This window comes from Nicotiana tabacum, chromosome 9 (assembly GCF_000715075.1).
Source record: "Nicotiana tabacum cultivar K326 chromosome 9, ASM71507v2, whole genome shotgun sequence".
Taxonomy (NCBI): Eukaryota; Viridiplantae; Streptophyta; class Magnoliopsida; order Solanales; family Solanaceae; genus Nicotiana; species Nicotiana tabacum.
Window position 1 is genome coordinate 6561938 of NC_134088.1, and position 13684 is coordinate 6575621.

Sequence of the window (13684 nt, forward strand, 5' to 3'; positions counted from 1 at the left end):
TAATCAACATAATCCGTTGACATTACTTGATTTGGTTAGTGGTTCAAATGAGCTAAATTGAAGTTAAGATGATACTAAACGGCAGTCCGGTGCACTAAGTTTCCGCTATGTGCGGAATCCGGGGAAGGGCCGAATCATAAGGGTCTATTGTATACAATCTTACCCTGTATTTTTGCAATAAACTGTTTCTTCTGCAACAAATTGTTTTCACGGCTTGAACCTGTGAGTCGTGATCTCCTGGTCATATGGCGACAACTTTTACCAGTTATACCAAAGCTTCCCTTCGAAGTTAAGATGACACTAAATTTCGATTATGGGAATAAAGCTGCCAATATGGAAATTACAGAGACTGCAATATTAACATATTTTGAATATTTCTTGTGCAGAAATTGACTTTTAATTAGTGAGGCATATAATGGCTGCACATCAGTAAAGCATAGAAGTAAGAACATCAAATTCTTGTTAAGAAAAACTAATGCTACTCTTTTTAATTCTTTCTGGTTCTCTTTGTTCTTCAATTCTAATATACTAGTGAAAAAACAAGTTTATTTGTGTTGGCCTTGTGAAAACATTTTTAACTTCTTCATGAATTTCGATGATTTAATTTCCTGTTAATTTTTATTGAGCTAAGCGACTCAAAGACACTCTTAACATGATATGATACAGTTTGTTTTAAGCCAAACTAATGCCTCATATCATGATAAGTTTATCGATATACCTTATATGACACTACTTTTTCATATCAAGTTTCAGACTTTGTTCGCATACCCAAAATCTTTGTCCTAGGATCTATAAAAGTTCTTTTTTATTGCATGGAAGAAAGTATTAAAATGTGATTTGGCTTCACACATTTTCTTATCCAATTCCTTTTGCAATCTTGATAAAGAAATGATGCTAATAAGTAGTTGCTTGCGTTTGAGAAAAATGGGCAGCCTATGTGCGGGGTTTGGGGAAGGACCGGACAATAAGTGTCATTGTACGCAGTGTGAAGAAATTATTAGATAGAGCTGATTCTCCTAGAGAATCATTTCTTGTCAAATGAGAAATGATGAGTTTCAAATACACAATTTTAAATGAATCAATTCTAACTCTAATTTTCAAACTCCCATAATTTCTTAGGAGCTATAAATTTGCCTTTTGCCTTTTGCCTCTCAACTTCTCAAGCTTCAATCTTGATGAATTTACTCAATTTTTTGGTAATTCTTTGCCTGCTAAGAATGACTGAAAAAGAATAAATGCTCTTCTGGGCTGAAACAATGGAACTTCATGGCCAGCTCCTCTAACCGTCGCGAATGTAAGCCCATCATACACCTCTGTCCACCCTCCCACCTACAAAAATCGCAATATTCATTTTTCAGAGGCGAATTCAGGATTCAGAGTGTGTTTCGTACGACGAGAGTCATTTTCCATGAATTTTTTTTTCTGTTTTTCGATTGGTGAATTGAAAATGTGTTAAAAAATTATATAATTAATGATCATGTATAGTAGTTTTAGCAAACAAGGAGTGTTTTGATGAAATTTTTGTGTTTAATTTCTAATAATTAGTTAAAACAAGTAATACGAAGTTTAAAGTTCAGATAGTTGTAAGAAGAATGACTTCCACTCATAAGTAAGCCGAATCGTTTTCTCCCATATGATGGAAGAAAATCAATTACGTCAACCAAAAACCAGAAAATGACTTCCTCATAAATAAATAAACACTCCTAGAGTCAGTGCGTTCAAGATAAGTCCGATCTTATCATACGTATACATTTAAAATTCTTTTCGCATATGTATATATAGTTTGATTTGAAATCAAACTTGAAGTTTAGTACTCCTAGTAGAATATACAAAATATGTTTATTTTACCTGAGATCCAGAATACCAAGGATACCATGGAGTTTTAATCTTGAGATTGAGATGACTTAGAGAGAACCTTGTGGCAGTCACTGGAACCACTGAATCTGTATCCCCACTGCATTTTAAAATATAAACCATCATTTCCTATGGTGACTAACTAGACTGTAATACATTTATAAAATTATTAGGCTATGTTGCGCATGCTCTCCAAAATGCCGTCACATCAGTATCGGATCCTCTAAAATTACACTACTTTTGGAGGATCCGACATGCATCCATTGAAGTTTTTGGAGAGTCCAAGCAACATAGGTGTCGGATCCTCAAAAATTACACTATTTTTGGAGGATCCGACATGCACCCACTGATATTTTCGAAGTGTCTGAGCAACATAGGCGTCGGATCCTTCAAAATTACACTACTTTTGGATGATCCGACACATACCCGCTGACATTTTTGGAGAGTCCGAGCAACATAGGTGTCGGATCCTCAAAAATTACACTATTTTTGGAGGATTCGACATGCACCCACTGATATTTTCGGAGAGTCCGAGCAACATAGGTGTCGGATCCTTCAAAAATACACTACCTTTGGAGGATCCAACATGCACCCGCTGACATTTTTGGAGAGTCCGAGCAACATAGGTGTCGGATCATCCAAAATTACACTATTTTTGGAGGATCCGACGCGCACCCGTTGATATTTTCGGAAAGTCCGAGCAACATAGGTGTCGGATCCTTCAAAATTACACTACTTTTGGAGGATCCGCCACATACCCGCTGACATTTTTGAAGAGTCCGAGCAGCATAGGTGTCGGATCATCCAAAATTACTACTTTTGGAGGATCCGACATGCACCCGTTGACATTTTCAGAGAGTCCGAGCAATATAGGTGTTAAGTAAGATCATTAGTTTTACCTGAACACCCATATTCTAAGACCAGCAGCCATTAGCTTCTTATAGATTGGTAGCATTGAATCATCAGAGTCCTTCCAATTCTTTAACAATACGTCACTGTTGTCCCAAAAAAAAAAAAAGAAAGCTGTCAAATATCCATTTATGTACACATAGTTTGAGCTGAGACCAACTGGTTCAGTTGAACCCACAGAATATCTGTCTTCGATACACCTCGTAAAATTCAGACAAAAATTTCATGTATACATATATATGTTTTTAGAAAATAGTGATATATTAGTAGTAGACACCCTATATATAAAACAGATTTTTGTTGAATCCAAAAGTAGTGCACCCCGACCTTCAAATGTTAGATCCGCCTCTGATTGAAATATAGTAGTGTGGAGATTACGGAAAGTTTTAATCCGGTGAATAAACTTATCCCTTGTACGCGTGAATGAGGCATATAGAAAGTGGCGAATCAAGAATTCAAAGCCAGTGGATTCAGAATGAATGTGATCTTATTTCATGTATACATTTTGAAAGCTTTTTGCATATATATCCATAATTTGAGTTGAAAGCAGTATGTTCAGTTGAACTTACAGAATTCACGTTAAACCTGCGTTTGCATGTAAAAGTACAAGAGATGTGAGTACCTGCATGCAGTCCAACTGTATGAAATTCCTGTGGTATTTGCATGCATGGCTTTCTGCACATCAGCGCGATTATAATATTTCTCTGCGTAATTCTCAGTACACGGATCATAACCCGAGAGCTTTCGATGAATAATCGTGTTCTTGAACCGAACATATTTCTGAGTTTCATTCTGCTCTACCTTGCAAGATGGTGTGTAAATGCTGTACTGATCAATTTGACCAAATTCATGGCTCACAGCATAAGTAACTGCATTATCACATTGCTTTGAGGAATTTTCTGATGTGAAATTGCAAGAATGCATGATTTTTTTGTAAGTATTGTCTGAAATCATAGAATGGCTCCACCAGTATGTAACAGTTCCTATTCCATCATATTTGTTATCAGTAACAGCATTTCCTACCTGTGTAAATTTCAAGCTTTCAGTATGTAAGCATTTCCTACGCGACATATCAAACATTTAACCTGTATTTGTCATTTGTCATTTGTAGCTATACCTTAAGCAAATTTACCATTCGTAGCTATACTTTCAGTAAATTTATCATTTGTAGCTTATAGCTAATCCATGAAATAAGAGATTAATTGTTTTGAACTGAAATAAGAGAACAACAAACTCTCGTAGCCCCGTCGGTCAAATTAAAACACCCGCTTATTTGAATTTTATAGCAAATCCATGAAACAAGAGATTAATTATTTTGAACTGAAACAAGAGAGCAACAAGCTCTCGTAGCTCAGTTGGTTAAATTAAAGCGCCCGCTTAGTTAGCGAAGATCTTGAGTTTGACTCTCAAAAAGACCAATTTATTTTTCCGTATTGTTGTATTTCGCCTTTTTTGTATTCGTTGCGCGAATGAATATAGTCGATACAGGTTGTATCCTTTGTATACACCCATGTATACAGCCGATACAACTTGTATCCTTTGTATACACTTTTGTATTTCACCTTGGTTACAGTTGATACATGTTGTATTCGTTGTGCAAATGAATACACTTGATACAAGTTGTATTTGTTGCGCGTATGACTACAATTGACACAGGTTATATTCGTTGCGCGTTTGAAATTACAAGTTAGTAATAATTGAACAATAGCTACAAATGATAATTAGGCAAACTATAGTATTAGGCTCTAAACTATAGTGCTTTATGAAAATTTCTCTAAAATAATTCTCTTTAAGTGAAGGGATAATTGCACTTTTGGTCCCTCGATTGTTGGTAAATTCTAATTTTGGTCATTGTAACAATTGGCGAAGCGCGTTTAGCCTTCAATTAGTTAAAATGATTGATTTTGGTCCACTTTGTATACTAGTAAATATATGATATTTAGACTATTTTTAGAAGTATATTATGCTCGAATATGAGAAACAATACTAATTTAACATAACATATTGGTAACTAAATGGTTTAGCACTTAATAATTCATTAAACCAAGATTAATTGAATGTTAGATATGCTTAACCTAAAATCACAAGGACTAGATTTAAACTTTAACGATAATGGAGGGATCAAAGCGCAAATTTCCCTTATATGAAGAATATTTTTACAAAATTAGATGAATTACTTACTATAATTCCTTTGAGATTGATGATTGGATGTGGAAATTTCTTGTTATAATTGACAATGGCCTGTGCCAACTGGGGAACATAATGCCCTGACAAAACAAAAGAACTTGTAATCTATGTTAAAATTATTTTTGTTAGGAAATTAATTTTATTTTAAAAAAAATATTACCTGCATAACTCTCCCCAGAAATATAGAAATCTCTATATTTATACTGTGGAAATCTTGACATCCATCTTGTGAGGAAAATTAGTGCATCCTGAGCTGTGACAAAAAAAATAAATTAAGAGTTCTAAAAATCAAATTATGCCACAATATATTACTCCTTTTTTCCCTCACTATGTGTTTTCTTTTTCTTTACAGCTTGTTTGGATGGTTGTTGCCCATTGTATTGTATCGTATTGTTATTTTAAATATAATATTTGTTTTGATTGTTACTTAAATTTTATTGTATCGTATCGTTAAATCCGTCGTTACATAACGACGAAATGTGTCACTTTATGTAACGACTGATTTTGTGTGGTCGCGTCGTTACCTTGTCTTTTTCTCTCAATCTCACCCTCTATTATTATTAAATTATTTTATTTTATCATTTATCCTACCTTTTTATATAGTAATTTTACGTTGTATCATAATTTTTCTTTATAATATTGCAAGTGTATTCTTCATATTGCTGGTGCGTGATATCATGAAACGATGGCAAACGACACAATGTATCCAAACATTGTATTTATCAAACGATACAGTACAATACAATACAGTACGATACGATACATTATGAAATGATGCGTAACAACCATCCAAACAAGCTGTTAATTAATAGATTTAAATTTTATTTTAAGTATTGGAAGGTTTTTACAAACCACAAAAAAAATTGTATTAAGGTTACATACAAGGATTTAAATTATATATTGTGACAGTGTGAAAATTATAGGCGGACTTATGTTTGGAGTAGAGGGGTTATTGGACCGCGTTAATTTCAGTAAAAGTTCTGATTATATATGCATAAACGATCATATATTTTACTTGAAACTCTTTAAATTAAAAGTCATATCGGATAACTGGTTGGGCAGTCCGCTCATGTGCCCCTACCACTTTAAAATCGTGGATTCCCCTTTGGTGAAAATTATTGAGAACATTACCTATAGTCATCTTTGAGTGACATGATAGTGTACAAATATTTTACATTGTCGGTATAATATAAGTTAAACTATATAGAATGATACACAATTTTGTAAGATCATCCTAGATGTAATTATTGAAAAATTAATATCAAGAAATGTATATTTACCTGTTCTTTTATCTCCAGAATCCTTAAGATCAGAGCTTGTATTTGTATAAGAGAAACCAACACCAGCTGGTGATTCCAGAAAAAGAATATTTGCCACTGTATTTATTAAGAATTTTTCAATGTCTTAGTTCTTTTTTTTTTTTGATGTGAAAATAATATAAAAAAAGTAAAGAGAAAATAAAAATAAAAATAGTGTTACCTTTATTCCATGAATACTTGTTCAAATAGAGAGAAGAACCAGTTTTATTTATTCTAAATGGACCTATTTCTTCTGATGCCCCATATGCTACTGATGAACAACCAGGACCTGCATGGTTCAAATTTTTACAAATTTCTCAACAAAAAAAAAAGAAATAATCAAAAGAAAAATTTTCAGGCTATCTAATTTTGTAGTTTTTTTTTTTTTTTTGAAATTCAATAAACCTTCATGCTTATTCATAAATATTGCTAGTACTGAATCGTAGGATAAAAACAACAACAAACTTAGTAAATTCCTACGAGTTGAGTTTGGAGAAGGTAAGATGTAAGCAGCCTTACCCCTACTGAAGCATAGGATGTACTATAATATTTATTCTTAAGATTCAGGCTTTCATTAAGTGCAAACAAATAAAATTCTAATCTTAGTTAAACGATGTCATGTCTATATATTTAAGTATTGGGTTTTAGCATCTTAGCCATTGTTTTGAGACAATTGACCATCAAGACTTGTGGTGAAGTCGATAGGATTCTCCACTTTTATCCAGAGATCTTGTGTTCGAACCCAAAAAATAATTTTTTTTTGATAGGAAGCGTTTTTTCTTTCAATAAATTTTGTTCCGCGCAAATTCGAATTAGTTAGGGTTTTGAAGAGAGTATGGAATACAAATGATAAAAAGAAAACACAATTGTATTGGATAGAAGATGTAGAAAACACATGATTCTCATAATGTCACTAACCACCATTAATGAGTTGAACATAACAATCTGCCATAACTAGTCACCTACTATCTCCTTTCTATCATTTATTACTTTTTTTTTCTTTATTATTTTTAATTTTGCAACAGTTAGCTTCAATTATTAAATCACAAGACAATGACCTTTCCTTTCCTTTGAGATATTGCTTTTTTCTCTTTTTTGTTTAATAATGATAACTCACATAAAATTCACCAAAAAATAAATTTTAGCGTCATAGGTCAGAAATGAGAATAGTGTAACTAGTCGACTTTTGGCCATCATCATGACACCACTATTTACTACGCATGCTTCTCAACACTCAAAGCTTTAAATATTCACCATTTTAGAAGTTCTCTTTCACCCTTTTATAACTCCATGTCAATCTTTTATGGTGGGAGAGATATAGTCAAGCGTGACGGTTAGCTCGGTCAGAGCGGAAGTGGCCGTTAGGCAAAGTTTTCATCATACAATGTAGTGCAGGCGACTGGTAGTGCTTGCCATATAAAGAAAGCGACTATAATAGGAGACGAAGGCGGCGTGGGGGTCCCACGAATCGTCACTAGTGTCATCGATTGTTTTGAATACAGAACGGTCACACTATTGATTATTTGGAACGCTAAGGCTGAACGGCAGGCGGTCAGGAACAATAAAGATCGGCACACATATATACTGACAATATAAAATTTTAATATAGGGTAAGAGTAACTTAGCTTGTGAAAGCAGATAATTTATAATTTTTTAAAGATAATCAATTAATGCTTATTTATAAATTTATCTATAATTACTTATAAGTTAACCGGTGTAGCACATAAGTTATTGATTTTTATCAGTTCAAGATATTTATTTATAAGTACCTTATAAATAATCTAATTGTAAAAATATTTTCTACATTGTAAGTGCATAAAACTTAAACTCTAATTTAATTATCTTTGAAATATTCAGCTTACTGACTAGGACTCAAAAAAACAAAAGGATAATATATTTTTACAGGTTTATCACCAAATTTTCTATACTTGGGAAATGAGAAAAGGATTTAAGGTACGTACACTAGTCGTGGAATAGCAGGTTAGTTATCACCTTTACACAATTATTACTAATTAATACAGTCGACATCCCTTTAACAACATCTCTATCTATATAACAGTTATTTACTATAAAAGTCATTTTTTGCTTGGAACCGATTTTTATGTAATGTTATAATATATGTCCTATATAACAACACTTCACTATAACAGTCAAAAAACATCGAAACAAACGAGACTGTTATAAAGAAATTTGACTGTACTTATATTTGCTTGTATTTATCATAAACTTTACATTTTTTTTCCTTTTTTATGGTAGAGAAGTTATTTTTTTTTTTTTTTTTTTTTAAATTTGCGTGGGGATCTTTTCCTGTTTTAAAAAGATTATAGGAAAAGTTGGACGTAAATGCTAGAAAATGGAAAGAGTGTAGGACAAAAAAAGAGGGAAAGGTATTCTACTTTTATGTTGAGTTTGGAATGTTGTTCTTGTTTGTATATTATCAAATTGTGTAAAGATAAAGACAAAAAGGCATAAACCTAAATGCAGCTTTTTGAATACGTAAATACAAACAAGGAATAAAACTTAGAAGATGAAGTAATAAGAAGGAATAAAAAGTAAGGGGACAGAACGGTATCACGAGCACTTATGTATTGATCTTTCCTTTTCCTTCTAATTCATTATTTTTTTCTTTTCTTCAATTTTGTATTATATATAAACTGCCAAAAATATACCTATAATATACCATAGTATATATTTTGCCACCTTTATTCCACAAGATCTGAAAGGTGACATCTGCATATTTTTGGCTTCTCGTAGTGGATTTTGCTAGTGAATACGACTAGTTTACTCTTGTGGTAGATCCACTGCTAGAAATTCGGCCAAAATCGACCGCGGTTAATAGACCGACTTCGATCGATCAAATATCGACCGAAGTCGTTTGTTTTTTCAAATATTTTTTTTTACGAAATTGACCAACTTCGGTCGATTTTTTTTGGCGAAAAAATGCTGAAAACTATTTTTGCATCCCGCGAAATTTATTTTTTAAGAAACCAATCGAAATCGATCGGTTTTTCATATAAATAAATTAAAATTAATATTCAAACAACCGGCCGAAATCGATCGTTATTTTCGCGCGAAAATGCAATTAAAGACTACAAATAAAATAAAAGAAAGTCTTAAACCAAAATGTACCAATGGTCTAGTGGTAGAATAGTATCCTTCTACAATACGGATCCTGGTTCGATTCCTAGACGGAGTATTTTTTGTATTGCATAATTCAAAATGTTGACCGATATTTTTTCGATAGATTTTTTCTTTTGGGTCGTTTGTGCAATTTAATTGACCGACGAACTAGGTCGAAAATTGCGACCGACTACGATCGCTATTCATTACCGACCAGCCTAATTTCGAAGGATTAAAGTCAGTGGGAAATCGGTCGATTTTTCCAGTTTTTCGACTGATTTGTTCGGTATTTCTGGACAGTTTTAGGCAGTTTTCTAGTAGTGATCAAGAAATCTACCTATATTGTTTGGACTCTTTAAAAATATCATCGGATGTGTGTCACATATTTCAAAAAAATTGTATTTTTTGAAGTTTTGCCACAAATATGACAATATCTTTGGAGAGTTCACTAACGTAAGGTAATAAAAGTTGATTGATTGTATATAAAAGTAATGCGTTCAGTTGAACTTGGTAAATCTGCTCTGGATTTGCCTCAGCAATTTAATGGTTGTCATTTCATGTTAATTGGAATTTGAGAATTAGGATGAGTCCCATTAAAGAGAGGGACTCCTTTTTGGAAAGTATAATACGTATTAGAGGTTTCGGATCCGAGCTCTAAGAATGACATCATTTTGCTATAGACCTATAAATCCTCCATAGTGGACATTTTAAAGAATAGTCGGGTCAGTGAATTTCGAACACCAACAATTAATCCAAAAAAAAATCCAAAAAAATAAAGTTTAATAATTGGAACTAAGGGAAAGGGATAGGAAGTAGTGGTTGAACCCATCCACCACTTTTCATGAGCCAAGTAAACATAATTTAACTTTTTTCTTTTATATTAATTTTGGAGAAGTGAAAAAGTGAATGTATATTACGTGTTAAGATGAAAGCTATGAGTATTATTATTATTTATGTTTGAACCTTAATCATAAGCACATGTATCATGTCTTTGTCCTTATTTAATTATCATTTAACAATTATTGCTTTGACGTAAGACATACTAGATTTTAATTAGTTTTGACTAAATACCAATATTTTTGCATGGATAAACGCTAATGATTTGTTTATTTTTTCTTCAAAGAAAAGTTATGGTTCTTCTTCCTCAAGTTTCTTGCAATTATATAGGATTTCCTTTATTTTATGGTTTCCTTATTATGCATTAAACCTCAATTACACAAAAAAAGTTTTATCCAAGAATCAGTAATATAGTTTTTCTCAAAAGTAATCAAATTTATTCAACTAACTATTTAAATACAACTTCTTCAAATTCTTTTTAAATTACTTTAAAATTTTGTAACATACTAAATATAGAAAATATTTTAAGATTCTACCAATACTAATTCATTGTATTTTAATTTGGAAGGATAACACCTCCACCAAGCTCATCTACCGTCCGAAGTGAGGCGATGAAGTCAAGAATTTCTTCAAAGGTGTTCAAACTTTTAAAAAAAAAAATCAACAATGGATGTTCGTTATATGATATACACCTCTAAAACCTAATATGTTATCTATATACACAATACAGTGTAATTTTTCGACGAAGAATGGTCTAATAAATATAGCTTCGCCCCTGGCAAAGTGTGGGATCAAACATGAAAGAAGCAAAAAAAAATCCAACAACGGGTGTTTAGAATATGTTATACACCTCTAAAACCTAATATTTTATCTATATAAATAGTATAATTTTTCGACAAAGGGTGGTCAATTAACCACCCTTTGGATAATGTAGCTTCGCCCTTGACAAAGTATAGTTAGTGATAAAGGATGATCAGTTTTTTTCCATATCCCATATATATATATATATATATATATATATATATATATATATATATATATATATATATATATATATATAATTAATGAAAATTTTGATTCTGCCACTATCCTAAAAACAAAAATATAAAAAAAAAAGAATTTAAAATAAATATTAGACTAACCTCCATTAAGCCAAAGAACAAGAGGTTTCTTTTCTGGTTGAGTAGTAGCTTCTGTCAACCAATAAAACAAAGCTCTTCCATGGTTTTCATTGACGGTAACGTAGCCGGAAAACTGTGAGAAAGTCACCGGAGGTTGTCCCGGAAGTGAAATTATACGATCAAATTCTTGTTCTTTTGTTAAAGAAGCTGCAACATTATTAATGGTGATAGTTAAAGAGAGAATAATAAGCAGAAATTGGCTCAAGAAAATTGAATTATAAGCTCTTTGGGACGCCATTGTTGCACCCTTCTACGAGTTTTTTTTCTCTCTCTCTCTCTCTTAAATTCCCTCCTATATGAAATTCACCTAAATAAGGTAATATATATACATTGCACTTGATGAAGCCTTTTTCTTTCTTCTTTTTTCGGGCAATCATCATTTTTAGTCCGCGGCCGAAACTATTGACGTTCAGTAACCATAAAAATAGAAGTGGAGACAGAATTTAAAATTTATGAGTTTTGAATTTACAATCGAACCCATAGCTTGTTAGTTACTGGGCTTTCAATAAGTGTCTATACATATTTAATAGTTTTTCAGTACAAATATAGGGTCTAAACAAAAAGTTAATGGGTTCATCCGAACACGTAGATAACACCCTTCCTCCGCTCCTTGTATATAAGCATATCAAATTTGTATATTTTTTGTATATAACATACAAATATATATATAAATATATATTTTGGCTATTATTTTGGGAACAACTACACAATGTCATTTTTCCGATAAAAAAAGGCCTCCCCTCCACCCCACGGCCCTCCAGCCAAAAAAGAAAAAAAAAACCCTGCCTAAACCAACCAATCCAAACGCCCACATGCACTTCTGGCTTGTAAGGAATAGTGGTCCAATGAAGTAGGAAAAGAGAAGGGAAAAATGTTTAAAAGGAAGAATAGAAAGGTGTGGGGTTTTGGATTTTTAATGAATATAATATATAGTACAAGAAAAAAAAAAGGTATTAAAACAATAATAAAAATCCTTATCATTCTTTACTCTATGAGGATTTTCATCATTATCTATTCCTATTCCTATTGTGGATGTAGAATTCTTCTTTTGGTTTATCTCTGTAGTAAGACATGTCCAAATCTTGAAAATAATGGACAAATTTACAAAGGCAATAATGCTGAATTACATGATTAGACTAATTGACTAAGAAAACTGCATGCAGTCAAAGTTCCTACTGAATATGACTATTGTCTAGCATAGTATTCCATCCAATTCACTTTAATTAATTTTTTAATTATTTTTATATGTATATTAAGGAATCTACTTTTTAACATTAATTAATAATGAAATTGGTCATATTAACCTTTACTATTATTTAATTTTATCATTGAAAATATAATAAATACTTCGAGAGTATATACTCCAAAGGCAATTTTTTTTTAAAAAAAAAGTTAATTTCTTCTTGATATATAAAAAAATTAAATATTGTAGACCACAAAAAAAAAATCAAAAGATCAATTAAAATTGATCGGAGGAAGTATAATTTTTTCACGATTAAAGGAGTGAAAAAATGGAGAAACTAATTTCACCTGCAACGAGTATTCGCTTTAAGCCTCGAAATTAATGGAGAAACTCCTTAGCGCTTACCCTTTAATGAATTAACCATCATTAATTTGAATTAGTCAGGCCAGTGGATATCGATATAGTGATAAGTGGCGGAGCCATATTGAACTTTCTGACACCCCTTCGCCGGAAAATTACACTATTTTGTTAGATAAATTATTTTATTTTATGTATATTTATTATACGTTGACTACCCTTAAATTTTCGATATATCTAATTATTTATATTTTGACATCCCTTGATGAAAATTCTGGATCCACCACTGATAGTGCTTATGAAAAATATAATATTTTCTTTTTAAATGTTATATATAGAGAGAGGGTAGGGGGTTGAGTGTGGATCATCCACCCTTTCTTATCATTCCTTTTTTTGCTAATCAATCAATATGTGAATTTTATAAATTTTGATATTGTTGTGTAATTATCAAATGAAGTGGGTAAAATCATTTACTCATTGTTGCTAAGTAGTTAAATTTGATTAATTTTAGTAGTACCTAATAATGCATGTGGTGTGTCATTTCAAGATAAGTTTGTTATTTTACTACTATTATATTTTTTCAATTGCATTAATTATAATATATGTCAATTGTTACCAACTATTACATACCAAAAACAGATATTTCTAGATACTTTGCCATTCTCAGTTTTGTCCTACCTTATGTTTTACTCAACAGCCTTATATGGTTGTTGAGGTGAATATATTAAAGATTGTAAAATATATAGCAGGCGTTTGGA

General features: G+C 31.8%; 1 protein-coding gene across 1 annotated transcript; it reads right to left on the reverse strand.

Moving 5' to 3' along the window:
* Positions 1 to 960: 960 nt before the first annotated feature.
* On the reverse strand, positions 961 to 11696 carry LOC107809537 (serine carboxypeptidase 24). The gene is made up of 9 exons (XM_075221414.1): positions 11348 to 11696; positions 6430 to 6537; positions 6231 to 6326; positions 5111 to 5203; positions 4945 to 5030; positions 3386 to 3786; positions 2754 to 2849; positions 1849 to 1954; positions 961 to 1329 (listed from the first exon to the last, which is right to left on the reverse strand). Exons 1-9 carry the CDS (start codon positions 11622 to 11624, stop codon positions 1186 to 1188), a joined length of 1407 nt encoding a protein of 468 aa, XP_075077515.1. The 5' UTR covers positions 11625 to 11696; the 3' UTR covers positions 961 to 1185.
* Between the last annotated feature and the right edge of the window lie 1988 nt (positions 11697 to 13684).

Excerpts from the sequence above, each read along its gene's own strand:
- LOC107809537 (XM_075221414.1), bottom strand. The coding sequence starts at position 11,624 with ATGGCGTCCCAAAGAGCTTATAATTCAATTTTCTTGAGCCAATTTCTG. Across the intron at positions 5,204-6,230 it reads TTCTGGAGATAAAAGAACAG|CTCAGGATGCACTAATTTTC; the intron begins GTAAATATACAT and ends TTTTTGTCACAG. Across the intron at positions 1,330-1,848 it reads CTTGGTATTCTGGATCTCAG|GTGGGAGGGTGGACAGAGGT; the intron begins GTAAAATAAACA and ends CGATTTTTGTAG.